We start from the raw sequence: 19054 nt of genomic DNA, 5'->3' as shown, positions 1-19054 counted from the left end.
TAAGTGTACAATATCATATGTTACAGGTGTACAATATAGTCACAATTTTTAAAGGTTATACTCCATTTATAGTTATTATAAAATATTGGCTATATTCCCCACGTTGTACAATACATCCTTGTAGCTTATTTTACACCTAATAGTTTGTACCTCCTACTCCCCTCCCTCTGTATTGCACCTCCATCCTCCCCTTTCCCCTCTGGTAACCACTAACTTGTTCTCTATATCTGGTGAATCTGCTTCTTTTTTTTTGTTACATTCCCTAGTTTGTTGTATTTGTTAGATTCCACATATAAGTGATATCATACAGTATTTGTCTTTCTCTGTCTGACTTATTTCACCTAGCATAAAACCCTCCAAGTCCATCCATGTTACTGCAAATATGAAACATTTACTCTTTTTCATGGCTGAGTAGTATTCGTTGTATATGTATACTGCATCTTCTTTATCCATTTACCTAAACCAACACATATTTATTACCTCTCAATCTGTTGGTCAGAAATCTGACAGTGGTCACACTGGGCTGAATACAGGTGTCAACAAGGCTGTATTCCTTTCTGGAGTCTCTGTGAGAGCCTTTGTTTTCTCTCCTTACCTTCTCCAGCTTCTTGACACTGCCCACCTTCCTTAGTTTGCGCTCCTCTTCCTTCCTCTTCAAAGCCAGCCACAGCAAGTTGATTGTTTCTTACACTGCATCACTTTAATCTCATCTGCCTGCCTTCTTCACTTTTAAGGACCTTGTGCTTTCACTGGCCTACCTAGGTAATCCAGGATCATCTCCCTGGCTTAAGGTTAGGTCCTGAACTCCATTGGCAGACTTTTAATCCCCCTTTGTCATGAAGGGTAATATATTTATAGGCTCCAGGGATTAGGACATGGATATCTTGGGGTGTGGATAATGATTGCCAACCACAGATACATAGGTCATTTCTGCACTAAATACAAGGTTTCCCTGATAGCCCAATCAGTAAAGAATCCACCTGCAATGCAGGAAACCTGGGTTCGATCCTTGGGTCGGGAAGATCCCCTGGAGAAGGCAATGGCAATCCACTCCATTATTATTGCCTGGGAGATCCCATGGACAGAAGAGCCTGGAGGGCTACAGTCCACGGAGTCACAAAGAGTTGGCTACGACTGAGCAACTAACACTAACGACTAACCCACCACCATCGTACTAAATACAATAACTGTATATATTAGCACTTTTTCAGTTGCAAGAAACAGGATCTAACTCAAACTAATAAGAAGAAAAGGATTTTGGTGGCTTATATACTTGGAAGAAAAATGTGGTTTCCTGTGCCAACAAGATCATCAAGGCACTCTGCTTCTTGGCTTGGCATTCTTTGTGGTGATTTTTTTTTCAAGCACAAGCTATCTGCATGGTGTAAGATAGCTCCCGGGCAATACTAGGCTTCCCTACTTCTCAAGTTAGGATCCCAGAGATGAAACCATGCCGTGTCTTTAGGTTGTTGGTGTTCAGTAAGTTGTGTCTGCCTCTTTGTGACCGCATGGACTGTAGTTCGCCAGGCTCCTCTGTCCATGGGATTTCCAGGCAAGAATGAGTTACTAGAGAAGAAAATGGCAATCCACTTTTCACAGATGAGAAACAAGGACCCGCCTGCCAATGTAGGAGACATTTCCTTCCTCAGGGGATCTCCTCAACCCAGGAATCAAAGCCACATCTCCTGCATTGACCAGTGGTCCTTTACCACTGAGCCACCAGAGAAGCCCTCTCTTTGGGTAGCACCAACAAAATCTACAGGATGACTCTCACTGGCCCAGCTTGAGTCATATGTCCATCTCTAGATAAATCTGCTCAGGAAGAGGCAATTCTGAGCAGGTAGGAGTCAGCTTTACCAGAGCGCAAGGAGGGAAAGGTACTTTGGAAGAAATTCAAGTGTTGTTACCAAAAGAAAAGGGGAAGAGTTGAGTAGGCAGAAACCATCGCTGTGCACTTTAGCCTCTTATGGCTGGATTTCAGAACCAGGCAGTTGACATACTATTCTAGTTCAGAGCTCACTTGACTTCAAGCAATAAGACACTCAAACTTGAAAGAATACAGAGGGAGGCTTCCTCATGGCAAGAAGTAAATTAATCCAGCTTGTATATGAGAAGGGGAATTGCATGGTGATTAAGAATCTGGATTTTGGAATCAGACTGCCTGGATTTTTGTCCAATTCATTGGCTGTGTTTACCTGACCACTCTGTGCCTGTTTTCTCATCTGTAAAATGTGGTTAATAATAGCACCTACCTCATGAGCTTGTTGTGAGCTTTGGATGTGTTAATACAAATAAGCTACTTAAGAGTGATACCTTGACATGGAGTGAACACTCACTGAATAATAGCTTTAATAATGATGATTGTTATTGTATAGCTATTGTTAGTACAAGTAAGTTTTCTGAGGATGGCTTAGGGACTTGGTTAGGAACCAAGTCAGATATTTCATTGGTTTCTCTTTTTTTAGCTGATGCCACACAGTCTGTTATCTCTGTAACTTACTCTCAGCCACCTCAGGTGCGGTCCTCACCTGTAAGGTTGGTCTTCAACAGGCTGTCAGGTGACATCCTTTTACCTCTGGCCTTGACCATGCATGTGTGTGTGTTAAGTCGCTTCAGTCGTGTCCAACTCTTTGTGACCCTGTGGACTGTAGTCCACCAGGCTCCTCTGTCCACGGGGTTCTCCAGACAAGAACACTGGAGTGGATTGCCATGCCCTCCCTCCAGGGGATCTTCCAGACCCAGGGATCGAACCCACAACTCTTCTGTCTCCTGCATTGGCAGGCAGGTTCTTTACCACTAGCGCTACCTGGGAAGCCCCTTGACTATGCACGCCCACCCCCAAAAGAACGATGGTTAAGTGTTTCTAAGTGCAGAGTCTTGAGAGTCACCGATTAGTCTAACCCGTGACCAGCTTTAAATACTCATGCCCTCATTTTATTGGCTGTGACAAAACCAGGTGCCCTTGTACACAGGGTTATCTCTCTCAGTAGGCATGGACGGGGCAGCTTAAGCTGAAGGGCAAAGTTGGGCTTAGCCAGAAAACAGACCAACCTGTCTTTGACGTGTATACCCTAGTAAATTAGAATTTTCCTGCAGCACAAAAGAGAATCGGTTTTGAAAAATAATGGTTACATCTAGATGTTTGGGAACAGGACAGCATTGGGCACTGTTTGGTGCTGGTGTGATTTAGCCTGTAGTACTTATAGAAAAAAATTGATCATTCTCCTGTTATTATAAATGATAGAGACATTTTCAGCCTCAGTTAGAAATCCTCATTGGATGGACAAAGACACCATCATTTCTGTGTAGAGCATCAATCTCAGAAACTCATTCCTGGAGCAGACAGCCCTGAGAGGGTGGAATGCATGCGTTTGGGGTCAGGAGAGTGGATTCCAGAGTGACCAACGATGTCCCCAGAAGTCTCCCTTTTGGTGATGGGGGAAAATTCCACATTGAGTTTTCGTTCCCTGTGTCCCTTCTCACCTTTCAGAGCCCCCCGCCTCCCAACTTTTTTCAGCATTCTCAGTCCAGGATGTTCAAAACATCTCTAAGTGCACAGGTTTCTGCCTTCAGAGCGCTTGTCTATTTCTCCAAGGATTTCAGTAAGAATCTTTCTGGTGAAGCTCTTCCATAGTGATGGTGAGGAAGAAGGGCGACTGATGAAATTTCTTAGCCCTGAGGCACTATAGCAAAAGTGGATAGGCTTCAGATCTGGGTTGGGCATCTTTCGGAAGCACTGAGATTTGGGGGAAGACAAAGCATTGTTAAGATTTTGATAGAGGTCTGCTGGGAAAGTCTCCACTGGAAAGGCTCTTGTGCCCCTTTCTAGTTGAACAATTCGTAGGCTCCACATTTGCTTTCAAATGCATTGGTTTTGAAGCAGTCAACAAAAAAGCATCCTGCTGCCAGGGCCAACCATCAAAAAGAGAAAAGAGAGCAATGCAAACCATAGGGGAATGAATGTGTGAGAGAGAAATAGTGTAGAGCAGAAATGTGGCTCTGCTGGCCTGATACCATGTACGTTATCTCCCCCAAAGGACCCCGTGGTTTAATGGATGGGGCTTTAACCTGCCCAGAGGTCAGTCTCTGCTGGACAAGTGGAACCTCATCCCCGAGGGCATTGACATACTCATGACACACGGACCTCCTCTAGGTAAGTGAAGCAAAGGTGTCCTTTCGTTATCTGTGATGCCTTTTTTTCCCCAAGCATAATGACTAATGCTTCAGGGACATAATCATTTTCCTTCAAAAAAAAGATCGAAAAAAGAAAAGTCAGTGTCTTTAAAGAAACCCAGTATGATAATTAAACTCAGCAGTTCTGCTGGGCTTACAGGTGTTCTTGAAATTAAATTTTTTGATTTAGTCAAGTCAGGAAAAAATCAAATGAGCATAGAGCACCACAGTCCTTTGAGCTTGATCATTTATTTTAAGAACTGTATTCACTTTGGAGTGAGGGGGTGGGGTGGGGAATGGAAGGAAGACACAGACCTCCCAATCACAAGGCTTTTGAATGGTAATGAAATGATGGAATCTTTCATTCAAAGGAACACATTTTCGTTTTCCATGTAATAGTGAAACCTAGGAGGTCTTTAAAAGTTTAACACTGAGCTAATTAAACAGAAAAAGAATCTTTTTTCTCTCTCTCTCTTTTTTTAAGCTAAGGTGTTAAGTAAGGACTTATGGTGGCTCAGACAGAAAAGAATTTGCTTGTAATGCGGGAGACCTGGGTTTGATCCCTGGATTTCCTGGAGGAGGGCATGGCAACCCACTCCAGTATTCTTGCCTGGAGAATCCCCATGGACAGAGGAGCCTGGTGGGCTACAGTCCATGGGGTTGCAAAGAGTCGGACACGACTGAGTGACTAAGCACAGCACAGTATGTTGAACCTTAATTAAAGATTCTGGATCTTATACATACAGTGAACGTGCATCCAGGTTTAGATCGCCAATGTGTACCACAGCTGCCTTCAGTTACCCAGCCTGTGTCAGAAGATGATTATTTGATTTATATAGTTATCTTCTAATGATTCATGTGCTTATTAGTGGTTTGGTTTAGCCACAGTATATTTTTCAAATAGGTTGTTGTTTAGTCACTAAGTTGTGTCTGACTCTTTCTCGACCCCATGGACTGTAGCCAACCAGGCTCCTCTGTCCATGGGATTCCTTGGGCAAGAATATTGGAGTGAGTTACCATTTCCTTCTCCAGGAGATCTTCCTGGCCCAGGAATTGAACCCACATCTCCTGCTTGGCAGGAGAATTCTTTACCACTGGGAAGCCCCTTTTCAAACAGGACTACCACTCTGATCCTCCCATCTACTGAGTGTCTATTAGGCTGGCATCCTTCCTTGTCAAACGAAGGTATTCTCAGACAATCCAGATGTTTCCTTTTTAGTAGAAGAGTTTCCTTTTTTAAAAAAAAAAAGTGTATTAAAAACCACATAACATGAAATCTATCCTCTTAACAAATTGTTAAATGTTCAGTGCTAGGAAAGTTTTCTTGATCCTCTTGGTTTGGAGAGAGGGGGAAAACAATGCAAAAACAAATGATTTTTTTTTTTTTTTTTTTTTACTTTCAAATTTTATGTATTTATTCATTTTGAAGGATCATTGCTTTTCAGTTTTGTATTGGCTTCTACCAAACATCAGCATGAAGCAGCTGTGATTTACCCATGTCTCCTCCCACTTGAACATCCTTCCCACCTCCCTTGCAATCCCACCCCTCTAGGTTGTTAAGACTACTTTATTTTTTTTTTAATAAATTTATTTATTTTAGTTGGGGGCTAATTACTTTACAATATTGTAATAGCTTTTGCCATACATTGACATGAATCAGCCATGAGTTTACATGTGTTCCCCTTCCTGAACCCCCCACCCTCTTCCCTCCCCATCCCATCCCTCTGGGTCATCCCATTGCCCCGGCCCTGAGCCTTTGTCTCATGCATCGAACATGGAATGGTGTTCTGTTTCACATATGATAATATACATGTTTCAATGCTATTCTTCCAGAACGTCCCACCCTCACCTTCTCCCTCAGAGTCCATAAAATTGTTCTATGCATCTGTGTCTCTTATTCTGTCTCGCGTATAGGGTTATCGTTACCATCTTTCAAATTCCATATATATGCATTAGTATACTGTATTGGTGTTTTTCTTTCTGGCTTACTTCACTCTGTATAATGGGCTCCAGTTTCATCCATCTCAATAGAACCGATTCAAATGTATTTTTTTAATGGCTGAGTAATATTCCATTGTGTATATGTACCACAGCTTCCTTATCCATTCGTCTGCTGATGGACATCTAGGTTGCTTCCATGTCCTGGCTGTTGTAAACAGTGCTGCGATGAACATTGGGGTACACGCGTCTCTTTCAATTCTGGTTTCTTCGGTGTGTATGCCCAGCAGTGGGATTGCTGGATCATATGGCAGTTCTATTCCCAGTTTTTAAGGAAATCTCCACACTGTTCTCCATAGTGGCTGTACTAGTTTACATTCCCACCAACAGTGTAAGAGTGTTCCCTTTTCTCCACACCCTCTCCAGCATTTATTGCTTGTAGACTTTTGGATAGCAGCCATTCTGACTGGTGTGAAATGATACCTCATTGTGGTTTTGATTTGCATTTCTCTAATAATGAGCGATGTTGAGCATCTTTTCATGTGTTTGTTAGCCATCTGTATGTCTTCTTTGGAGAAATGTCTGTTTAGTTCTTTGGCCCATTTTTTGATTGGGTCGTTTATTTTTCTGGAATTCAGCTGCAGGAGTTGCTTGTATATTTTTGAGATTAATTGTTTGTCTGTTGCTTCGTTTGCTATTATTTTCTCCCATTCTGAAGGCTGTCTTTTCACCTTGCTTATAGTTTCCTTTGTTGTACAAAAGCTTTTAATTTTAATTAGGTCCCACTTGTTTATTTTTGCTTTTATTTCCAATATTCTGGGAGGTGGGTCATGGAGGATCCTGCTGTGATTTATGTCGGAGAGTGTTTTGCCTATGTTTTCCTCTAGGAGTTTTATAGTTTCTGGTCTTACATTTAGATCTTTAATCCATTTTGAGTTTATTTTTGTGTATGGTGTTAGGAAGTGTTCTAGTTTCATTCTTTTACAAGTGGTTGACCAGTTTTCCCAGCACCACTTGTTAAAGAGATTGTCTTTTCTCCATTGTATATTCTTGCCTCCTTTGTCGAAGATAAGGTGTCCATATGTGCGTGGGTTTATCTCTGGGCTTTCTATTTTGTTCCATTGATCTATATTTCTATCTTTGTGCCAGTACCATACTGTCTTGATGACTGTGGCTTTGTAGTAGAGCCTGAAGTCAGGCAGGTTGATTCCTCCAGTTCCATTCTTCTTCCTCAAGATTGCTTTGGCTATTCGAGGTTTCTTATATTTCCATACAAATTGTGAGATGATTTGTTCTAGTTCTGTGAAAAATACCATTGGTAGCTTGATAGGGATTGCATTGAATCTATAGATTGCTTTGGGTAGTATACTCATTTTCACTATATTAATTCTTCCAATCCATGAACACGGTATATTTCTCCATCTGTTTGTGTCCTCTTTGATTTCTTTCATCAGTGTTTTATAGTTTTCTATATATAAGTCTTTTGTTTCTTTAGGTAGATATATTCCTAAGTATTTTATTCTTTTTGTTGCAAAGGTGAATGTTATTGTTTCCTTAATTTCTCTTTCTGTTTTCTCATTATTGGAGTATAGGAATGCAAGGGATTCTGTGTGTTAATTTTATATCCTGCAACTTTACTATATTCATTGATTAACTTTAGTAATTTTCTAGTAGAGTCTTTAGGGTTTTCTATGTAGAGGATCATGTCATCTGCAAACAGTGAGAGTTTTACTTCTTCTTTTCCTATCTGTATTCCTTTTATTTCTTTTTCCGCTCTGATTGCTGTGGCCAAAACTTCCAAAACTATGTTGAATAGTAGTGGTGAAAGTGGGCATCCTTGCCTTGTTCCTGACTTTAGGGGAAATGCTTTCAATTTTTCACCATTGAGGATAATGTTTGCTATGGGTTTGTCATATATAGCTTTTATTATGTTGAGGTATGTTCCTTCTATTCCTGCTTTCTGGAGGGTTTTTATCATAAATGGATGCTGAATTTTGTCAAAGGCTTTTTCTGCATCTATTGAGATAACCATATGGTTTTTTTCTTTCAATTTGTTAATGTGGTGTATTACGTTGATTGATTTGCGGATGTTAAAAAAACCTTGCATTCCTGGGATAAAGCCCACTTGGTCATGATGTATGATCTTTTTAATATGATGTTGGATTCTGTTTGCTAGAATTTTATTAAGGATTTTTGCATCTATGTTCATCAGTGATATTGGCCTGTAGTTTTCCTTTTTTGTGACATCTTTGTCTGGTTTTGGAATTAGGGTGATGGTGGCCTCATAGAATGAGTTTGGAAGTTTACCATCTTCTGCAATTTTCTGGAAGAGTTTGAGTAGGATAGGTGTTAGCTCTTCTCTAAATTTTTGGTAGAATTCTGCTGTGAAGCCGTCTGGTCCTGGGCTTTTGTTTGCTGGAAGATTTCTGTTTACAGTTTCGATTTCCGTGCTTGTGATGGGTCTGTTAAGATCTTCTATTTCTTCCTGGTTCAGTTTTGGAAAGTTATACTTTTCTAAGAATTTGTCCATTTCTTCCAAGTTGTCCATTTTATTGGCATATAGCTGTTGGTAGTAGTCTCTTATGATCCTTTGTATTTCTGTGGAGTCTGTTGTGATCTCTCCATTTTCCTTTCTAATTTTGTTGATCTGATTCTTCTCCTTTTGTTTCTTGATGAGTCTGGCTAATGGCTTGTCAATTTTGTTTATCTTCTCGAAAAACCAGCTTTTAGTTTTGTTGATTTTTGCTAATAAATGATTTTTGTAATTTTTTTTCCTGTGGTTTGGGGTTGCTGTCCATGTCACTTCCCTCCTCTGTCAAAGTGAAAAATACAAAATGCCTAACGCACATCCCCTAATGTGAATTTAATCTTCGTAGATGTTACCCCCTCCCCAGCCATACCACTTAGTGCTGCCTTCCTGCCCTGACAAGGGAAGTGCTGTGTGATTCACAGAGAAACAGCGGAAGGGAGGACCAGGGCATGAGCCACGGTGGCACGTTTTCATAAAGAAGAGTGAAGGGAAAACAAGACAAGGAGCCAGTTCTGTTGCAGACGGGGAATTTATACAGATTTGCACAAGATCAGCACTTCCCGACTTTTCAAAGCTTCAGAATCTCCATCCCTGTGCTTTTTCCCTATCCCATCCCACCTCCTCCACACTTTACATGGTTATACTTTCCAGTAACCTTTATCACGGAGAAGGCAATGGCACCCCACCCCAGTATTCTTGCCTGGAAAATCCCATGGACGGAGGAGCCTGGTGGGCTGCCGTCTCTGGGGTTGCACAGAGTCGGACACGACTGGAACGACTTAGCAGCAGCAGTAGCAGCAACCTTTATCAGGTCATAAGTAATTAATTTCCCTGTTTTGCAATCATTGGAGACTAAGTCATTAAATTGTTGGCTAAATATTCTGCTCAGCATGAGTTAACTAGAGAGACACTACAGAGACCGAATCCTAGCCAACTCGATCCTTTCCCCGAGTAACCTAGTTAGGTCTGGGCTTGATCCTGTTAAGGCTGTTTACTGTCAGAGACTTGGGCATCCTCAGCATAGAAATGTTTACCTGCCTGAAGTATTATTTGGAAAATAACTTTGAACAGAACAATTGATTTGTTGTTAACAAAGTCATTAACTTTGGTACAAAAGCAAGTGGCAGTCAGTCTGAATTCTGGCCTCCAAAGAATTCATACATTCCAGGAGCTCTTTTTTTTTTTAATTAATTTTATTGACATATAGTTGCTTTACAATATTGTGTTAGTTTCTTCTGTGCGACAAGGTGAATCAGCTACACATATACATCTGTCTCTTTTGGGGGAAGATTTCCTCCCCATCTAGGTCACCACGGAGCATCGAGTAGCAGTTCCTGTGCTGTACAGTAGGTTCTCATTATCTATTTTATACATAGTATCAGTAGTGTATATACATCAATCCTAATCTCCCAATTCATCCCACCCCTATCCAGGAACTCTTAATAGAGAGGCTACCATCCTTCTCTTTGTAGTAAAGATGGAGTAACCCAGAGAGTGGCTGTGCATGTAGTAGAGTAAGATCTACATCAGAGAGTTCCAAAATATTAATAAAAGTGAAAATGAAAGGCACTCAGTTGTGTCTGACTCTTTGCCAGGCCAGAATACTGGAGTAAGTAGCCTTTCTCTTCTCCAGGGGGATCTGCCTGACCCAGCAATTGAACCGGGGTCTCCTGCTTTGCAGGCAGACTCTTTACCAACTGAGTTATCAGAGAAGCCCTATTAGTAAAAGGTCAGGCAAACTTTTCATTAGGTAAAGCTGAACATTAACCAGTGTAGTTACTGGGAATTCTTGTGAACATTCTGGACTAGGAGGTAGGAGGTGGATGTGGGGATTGGTCTTGAATCTTTTCCTGTTAAGAAAGGAACCATGGCACATGGGACTTCATTATTATGGTACAAGCAAGACACTTTCTCAGGTGATTATATATGAAATGAGATGTTTTCCCTCTTCAAAAAAAAAATACAGCCATGAGGGAATATGCCAATCACTGTGCATTAAAGTTTTTTCCTCTAATTAGCAAAGTTTTGAAATCTCTGATTGAATTTTTTATAGGACCCCTTGCTTGTATTCCATGCTTTTCCATATTCTCTGGCCACTCCCCAGTCAGCACGTCTTTACAGAGATGTTAAACCTTCATTTGTACTGTTTTTCCAAACAAAGTGGAGTGAGCTGGCCTCTCCCTTTCTGCCTGATCAGTTCTGAGTGGTAGAAATCACCTAATGAAGCTATGAGTGTGTTCCCACTGATTATGGCTTAGCCTTTTGGCCTGTCTGCTTTCCTAACACCCCATCCCGCTGAGGTGATTGGATTCCATCCTGGGCCATAATCATTCAGATTGCTAACTTTTGCTGTAATTGTCAGTTTTTATGGATTTTCTGCATTAGGCATAGAACTAAGTGGCTTTTACATAAAGGTAGTCCATCAGCCCCAGCTTACTGCATGCCACCACAGGGTCACCGTGGTTGCCTGGTTGCTAGAAAGGAGACTGGAGGAGGAGCTTGGCATTCCCAAGCTTGGGTCATCAGGAACCACCAAAGGTTAAGAGTTGATGTGTTTAAAGTGAACAAGGACTTCCCTGGCAGTCTAGTGGTTAGGACTGTGTACTTCCACTGCAAAGGGGCATGGGTTCAATCCCTGGTCGAGGAACTCTAATACTCTACATGCCACGCTGTGCTGCCAAAGATAAAAAGTGATAATAAAAATAAAATAAAGAGAACAAGGTATCTTGTGGCCAGTTTATAGGAAGTCCCTCCTAGCCCTTCTTCTTTAAAGTCTACATCTTGGAAGTAGACTGCTCTAAGAGAGCTATAATTAAAAAAAAAAAAGGAAGCAACTGAATTGAGAGGAAAAAAGAGAGTATGGGACTGCCGGGAATAAATGTCATTGGGCCCATGAAGAAGATTTGAAGCCCATGGCTGAATAAATCAAATCCCTCACAGGGAGAAAAAAAAAATGTTAATTAACAGAAGAAAAAAAAATGGAAACCAAAAAAAAAAAATTTCAAGATCCTAAAGAAGACAAAGTGACGAGTGAAAAGTTCCTTAAAAGCCATTGTAAGCTTTAATGGGAGGCTAGGATTACAGATAATGTAATAAACCTTCTGTGAGTTATGGCTTCCTGAAAGTCTAAATGAAACCTTACCTGAAGACAGAAAATTAAGAGTATTGATTGCATTTTACCTTTAGGTTTTCGAGACTGGGTTCCAAAGGAGCTTCAGAGAGTGGGCTGCGTGGAGCTTTTAAACACAGTCCAGAGGCGAGTCCGGCCCAAACTCCATGTGTTTGGTGGAATCCATGAAGGTAAGACCAGAAGAAAGGGGTTCACAACATTTTGAGTCATTATCCGTGATCTCAATCCACAACGGAGACCTTAGTTACTGGGAATAACCGGAGTGGTGGTTTCCAAACTCTTTACCTGTGGAATGCTTTCAATGTGATGAAATGCTATGAAAAACACTTTCATATAAAGCTGAGAAGTATTTTGTGGAGAACTGCTCTCTTTTAAGCAGAATGTGTGTGCTCAGTCGCTCAGTAGTGTCCCAACTTTTTGCGACTCCACAGACTGTAGCCGACCAGTCTCCTCTGTCCATGGGGGTTCTCCAGGCAATACTGGAGTGGGTTGCCATGCTTACTTTCTTACTCCATAAAGAGTAAGAAACCAAGTCTGGTCCACCTTTTGGGAAGCCCATCACTAACCCCAGATGACTTCTGGAATCTCAAGGCTCTGATGAAGAGCATTTGATAACCACTATTGCAGGGCAGCACTGACAGAATAAAGGACAGATTTTCTCTTTAAGAGCATTAGAAGAAATGGCCTGGATTTTAGACTAAATAATGTCCTTGACCTCTTCCTACCTATAAATATTATAGCTCATATGGAATATACATAAGACAAGACTTTCTCCAAAAAATATTAATAACTTTGCACATGCAATGAAAGATATAGAACTGAAGTGGCAGAACCTACACATTTGCAGGTAGACTTTTCCTTACTAAGCTCAGAAAACCATTTCAGACTTCTCAGAAATCATCAGTGCTATTAGTTGGGGCTGAGGTTAAATAGCATAATTAAATCTCCCCTAGATGGGAACTGGTCAAGTTGCTGTTTTCTGCCTTTCAAGGTGCTGTGAAGTCAAGTTCACAGAATCTGAAAGCTTCGCTGGAGGCTCTAGATTTTGTCTCTCCTCACTTTTTCAAACCGAGGGTCCCTGGGCCTTGGGGCAGACAGGCCTTAGGTTTTGTGGCTGTACCATTGTCTCCTGGTTACATATGTTTGTGTGCAATGAGTGTGTGTATTTGGGCAGCCTCCATATTCACTCAATTACGGCTGTTACTTTGAGTTATTTATGAACTTGCAGGTGAGGAGTTTAGGCCTGATGCTGCGAAAAACTAAAGTTTGCTTTGCAAAGTTCTCAATCTAGTGGCTTCCTGGCTAGATGGGTAATAAACAGCACATTGAAAATCATCCTACTGGGGCCAGAGAAAATCCAGTTTGCTCCGAGTGCAGGCAAGAGCTGTGTGGATGGAGAGCAGGGGGCCAGCTCCCTGAGAGCGAATATCATCCCACCCTGACTTTGATCTACACTCTTTGGAAAGGAGGGCACTTCTCTAAGGCCTGATATAGGCTGGGAGTAGGGGAAGAATGGAAGATCATGTTTAAATAGCATTTCTGGGGAGCAGTTATGAATTTCTGCATCCCCGCTTATAAGTTTGCATTTTATCCTTTTTTAAAAAAATCATTAATTAGCTTTAAAGTAGCCAGACAATTGGGGAATTCCACTGAAGTCCTCAAATAATAAACTTGCTTAAAAGGAAGGAGATCACATTCAAATAAACTTGTCTTGCTTTTATTCGTTTAAGATAGCTGAAGAGGGCAGAGAGAGGGCAAATACCAGCCTCTTGATGGAGAGAGATAACAAGACTTTATGACCCCAGAACTAAACAGTGCACATTTTAAATGCTTCTTTTCTTTTCTTACGAGATTTTTTCCATTGACCCTCATTAAGCTCTCCACAGGCTTATTTAGAGAAATTTTAGCAAATGGAAGAAGAAAAAGAAAGCCTTATCAGTTATTTGTATAAGTCCTGATAAATTTCTTTTTTCACAGATGTAGTCTTGTGTGCCATAAGAACCTGATACCGACATAGAATTACAAACTTAATTACAGAGGCTGTAAGACAAAATACAAAGTATCCAGGGACATGTGCAAATCTGCAAACGTGCTAAAAATTTCAACGTGTTGAAGTTTATAAGAGATATGAATATATGTACCAAAGGCCCAGAGAAACTTGCTTAGCTTTCTTCTCATAAGTCACAAGAGATTTATACTGCCTATGGGAAGTGTTTTCACTTGAGCCTGTGTCCAGCGGTGTAGGAAGTGTAGGAAGCAGCGCCCTATGGTGGTATCTCTCCAGACCACTTGGACATTTGATTGCTTCTTGTTTAGTTCCTAAGTTGTGTCCGACTCTTTGCAACCCCAAGGGTGGTAGCCCACCAGCCTCCTTTGTCCATAGGATTTTCCAGGCAAGATTACTGGAGTGGGTTGCCATTTCCTTCTCCAGGGGATATTCCTGACCCAGAGTTTGAACCCAAGTCTCCTGCATTGCAGCCAGATTCTTTATTGCTGAGCTACCCAGGAAGACCCCAGATATTTGATTATTTCCTGATTCTTTTGAATAAAATGGAACTCAGCATCAAAGTCACACAATTCAAGTAAGAAAATGTTGACTAAAAAGATGCACAACGTGAGAGTTTTGAGTTAAGTTTTATTTGGGGCAAAACGAGAACTGCAGCCTGGGAGACAGCACCTCAGATAACTGAGAAACTGTTCCAAAGAAGTAGTAGAGAAATGTCAATATATAAGATTTTGGTGAAGGGGGCATTCAGTGCATCAAGTATTTACTTTATAAAAGGTTTTCTGATAGTCACGAGGAGCTGATGTCACCGTGAAGGGATTTAGTGCTTTTCTAGATATGAAAAGATGCAAAGGTTGGGGTCCATATAGTCAAAGCTATGGTTATTCCAGTAGTCATGTACAGATGTGAGAGATGGACCATAAAGAAGGCTGAGCGCTGAAGAATTGATGCTTTGGAATTGTGCTGCTGGAGAAGACTCTTGAGAGTCGCTTGGACTGCAAGGAGATCAAACCAGTCTATCCTAAAGGAAATCAATCCTGAATATTCATTGGAAGATCTGATGCTGAAGCTGAAGCTCCAATACTTTGGCCACCTGATGCGAAGAACTGACTCATTGGAAAAGACCCTGATGCAGGTAAAGATTGAAGGTGGGAGGAGAAGAGGAAGACAGAGGATGAGATGGTTGGATGACGTCACTGACTCGATGGACATGAGTTTGAGCAAACTCCCAGAGATGGTGAAGGGCAGGGAAGCCTGGAGTGCTGCAGTCCGTGGTTCACAAAGAGTCGGACGCGACTGAGTGACTGAACAACAACAGAGGATTGGGTTCATGAAATCAGTTCCTGAAAATATCTTAGCTATCTAAAGACCTGTTCCACCAGTTTCCCTGGAGCACAGAGTGCCTCACTCCCCATCCTGACCTGCCTTCAGGGCATGTCGAAAGTCAACAGCTGCAGCAACACAGGATTCCATCTCTACAGAGGCAGATGGCAAATTCCCTTGGCAAGCACCAATTTGTAGTTGACAGTAAGATCACTTAGTGTTGGAATTTCCCTGATGGTCCAGTGGCTAGGATTCTGGCACTTCAAATGCAGGGGGCCCAGGTTTGATTCCTGGTCAGGGAACTAGATCCCACATGCCACAACCAAAGATCCTGCGTGCTGCAACTAAGACCAAGCGGAGCCAAATTAATTAATTAATTTTAAAAAGATGACTTATTTTTAACTTTCATTGAGGCAGTTTAGAGCTTATTTTATAAATAAGGAAGCTAGGCATTTATGTCTTCCAACTCCCAGTACAATACCCTGCCTGAGTCTTACCTGTCTTGAAGCCCATTTGGGGTTGAGTGAAGGATGTGTTTGCCCTTGAGGAGTTTATGTTACTCATCTTCTTCCCTGGAACTCAATAGTTAATACAGGGCTTTGAAATGAAAATCATATGTGAAAAAAGAGGGGAAAAAATGTTTTTTCTTTATTCTCACTAGTAAAGAAATCACAGCCTCTCCTCTACAAATTGAGTGTTGAAATAAATTAAAAAGAATCACTTTTCTTTGAAGTAGGGGATTCCCCCCTTTAAAGAAAATAAAATCGGGAAACAGCTTCTGAAAGCTGTAACATCCAGAGGGGGCTCCGCTGAATTTCATCTCACTGCCCGCTGGCAAAGACTTTTTTGTTTTCCTTGTCTGATAGTCCTGCACTGAGTCACTATCATTTGTATATTTCACAGTAAGTGTGACACTCTCTCTCCACAGGTTATGGCATTATGACCGACGGTTACACAACGTACATCAATGCCTCAACGTGTACAGTCAGCTTTCAACCGACCAACCCTCCAATTATATTTGACCTTCCAAACCCACAGGGTTCCTGAAGCTCCAAACACCCAATTGGAATGTGAGGGAAGGTCTAAAAAAACTGCCATTTTTCTAATTATAAACTTACATTCTCTTCCTTGTTTATTTCCAGATCCTGTGAGTTCTTTTTGTAAATTGCTGGAACACAAATGATGCTAGAGGTTATGCTTCTTCTTTATTTTTTTTTTAAATGGGGCATCCATTTGGAATCAAAAGACCGTTGTGAATTTGTAAAATGACTTCTGTTTTCTCAAAGGCCACGCCATTGTAAATTGTTAGTGTTCGCCAAAGGACAGCCAAGCTTTCTTTTGAAAAGGTGACAAAAGTCTTATTTTAATATGCTTTAAGCTGGAAAAAAAAAAAGAAATAAAGCAGGTAGGCAGTGTTTTAAAAACCACCCAGATTTGCACAGCAGTTTAAGAGTATTGTTTGAAGTATTTTATTTTTATGATGTTTGTTGTTGTTGTTGTTTTTCTTGGGAATGCTTCTTTTTTGCAGACGTGGCCCAGATTTAGAGCAATCTTTGCAACAAAAGTAGGCGTGGAAAAGACTTCCCTTCACACTCTCACTATAAAGCAAGCTGTGTCAAGGGAAAAAAACGGCTCTCGTTTAGAGGATGGCTTAGCTAGTGAGATCCACATTGTGGTTATACAAGGTCTCATCGTTTGTTTGTTTCTTTTAAATTATTTTAGCTTTAAAAATATGGAAATGGAATCTGTCAAGAGCAGGTATTTCATGCTGTTAAAAAAAACGAGCGTGCAGACTCCTTTTCAATATGGGTTTATATATATAAATATTTTTTGTGTATTATGACTAAGTTAGGAGTTTAATATTGCCAAGGACAGTACAACTGTAAAGGAGTGCTTGATAGTGGAGCATCAGAAGTTGGAAGGAGCTGACGCATGTTCTCAGAACTCAAGGTCTTAAAGAGCTTGAGTTAAATCTAGGTACACTCGCAGGCGTGTATAGATTTAAATGGATGCAATGGAAGCTAACTAAAATAAGGCTTAGTTGTCCTTTATATTTAAATACCCTGAATTGTCTTCTTACGTCCTTCTCCCTCCCCACCCACCTCCCCATTTTGCACTGTGTGTTGATGCAATCTTCGCTAGCACAAAATATTGTCGCTAATAGTCATTTCTGTTTTCCCATTGTAAATGCTGTTGAGCTTTATTCTATTTTATGTTATCTTGTTAATGAAATTTAGGAAAGCAGTTGTTTCTTTAAATTTATTGTGATATTCTATATCTAGCGGCCTTTATATGCAAATAAAATTGCAAGATTTTTAATCTGTGCTGTTTGGAGGGTTGGCTGGTGGGAGGGTGGTAGTTTAGTCCTGGGGAAAGAGGAATTTATTCATATGCAACATTGGTACTCCCTTTCAGAGGAATTAGAATAAGTGACTTTTTTTTTCTAATTTTCAATAAATTTTTATTAGCTGCCATTCACGGGCTGGCGGGTAGATCGATAAGGCGCTCAGTGCACTCTTTCCTTCCATCATGCCGTCATCTATCTTGCTGCAGATTTCAGAGGGTGAGGATTTCATCTTTAGCTATTGTAATTTCTAAAGGAACAGAGGGACTGTGCAGAGGAGGGACTGTTGTGGACGTGTGTGCTAACGAGAAGACAAACCAGTGGGTAATGGAATAACCCCTGCATGCTCCCTTTTGTCCCCAGGAGCAGTCACAATCCCCCCCCCCCACTTTTTTTTTTTAAATAAATAATGTCCACCACTAGAATCCCTGGAGGAGGAAATGGCAACCCACTCTAGTATTCTTGCCTGGGAAATCCCATGGACAGAGGAACCTGGCAGGCAACAGTCCATGGGGTGGCAAAGAGTCAGGCGTGACTTAGAGACTAGGCACGCGCCCACCGCTAGAATGTTTGTGGCAGCCAGGAGGCAGCAGGGGGCCGGGTGGGGAAAACCATATTACGTCTTTTTTATTTTCTCTGGAAGAGCCATTAAAGAAAATCAGCGTGATCTTGAATCTGCAATATATCCCATACGTCTGCATTCCAGTGCCTGTTGCATTGTAGCATTCTGACATATCTTCCTCCCTTCCTACCCACTGGGCATCCTTTGGTATAATCCACAAAAAGAATTCTTTGATTTCAGTATCAACAAATTACAGAGAATGTCCTAGGCCAGAATTCTGGCTCAGGTTCATACTGTTAATACTCATGAAGTGTCTTGGGTGGCCACCCAGAGCCAGAAGTGGTCCATGACCCTAGTAGCTGAAATGTGCTGTGGAGGTTAACCATAGTTCCTTGACCTACTGCATCAGCAGAAGAGAGTGGTGATTTCAGGCTCATTCCCCGGGTGCTGAACTGAGCATTGACCGAATGGGAATTTCAGCTGGCTACAGTGTAGGGAGTTAGGCCCAGACTTCTGGAAAAGCAAGCTCTCCAGAGACAGGTGGATGATCGTGATGACAAGTGTGCGTGCCCAGCCCTTGAGACAACGTCTGGACACTAATTAAGCTAAGCACTTACTAAAATTGCTTTCCATTGTGTGGGGGCAGGAAGCAGCCTAGTCTGTTAATCTACGGGGTGGACTGGCTCAGACAGAGCTTCCTTCGGCTGGTCCGGGTTCACCATTCCATATGTGTGAACTGCCTCTGGGGGGGCCCAGGATGACTGTCCCAAGGCCAGACGTTTTCTTTGCCGAGCCTTATAACAAGGAAGCATCGGAAATAGCTCTTAGACATCATGCACTTTCTATCCTTCTGTCACCAGCCACTCTGCTGAGTCGGTTTCCTATTTTGTGTCTGTTGTTGTTATTCAGTTGCCAACTCATGTCTGACTCTTTGCGACCCCATGGACTGTGGCATGCCAGGCTTCCCTGTCCTTCACCATATCCTGGAGTTTGTTCAAATTCATGTCCATTGAGTCGGTGAGGGTAGCCAACCATCTCATCATCTGCCG

The 19054-nt window shown here is 41.5% G+C and overlaps 1 protein-coding gene across 8 annotated transcripts in view; it reads left to right on the top strand.

Moving 5' to 3' along the window:
- Positions 1-17418, top strand: part of MPPED2 (metallophosphoesterase domain containing 2) — a 204060-nt gene extending 186642 nt beyond the window's left edge. For 7 of the 8 annotated variants that reach the window (XM_081543536.1, XM_081543533.1, XM_081543535.1 and 4 more), the window contains 3 exons: positions 4038-4153; positions 11828-11941; positions 16028-17418. In XM_081543536.1, coding sequence (XP_081399662.1) covers positions 4038-4153; positions 11828-11941; positions 16028-16146 — 349 coding nt within the window. In that variant the 3' untranslated portion in view covers positions 16147-17418. The remainder of the gene's footprint in view (positions 1-4037; positions 4154-11827; positions 11942-16027) is intronic. The other variant, XM_081543540.1, reaches the window with a different exon arrangement.
- Positions 17419-19054: the final 1636 nt, after the last annotated feature.

Source organism: Giraffa tippelskirchi, chromosome 11 (genome assembly GCF_054371585.1).
Source record: "Giraffa tippelskirchi isolate mGirTip1 chromosome 11, T2T-mGirTip1v1.2.pri, whole genome shotgun sequence".
NCBI classification, from domain to species: domain Eukaryota; kingdom Metazoa; phylum Chordata; class Mammalia; order Artiodactyla; family Giraffidae; genus Giraffa; species Giraffa tippelskirchi.
This window is presented reverse-complemented; position numbering and strand designations above follow the sequence as displayed.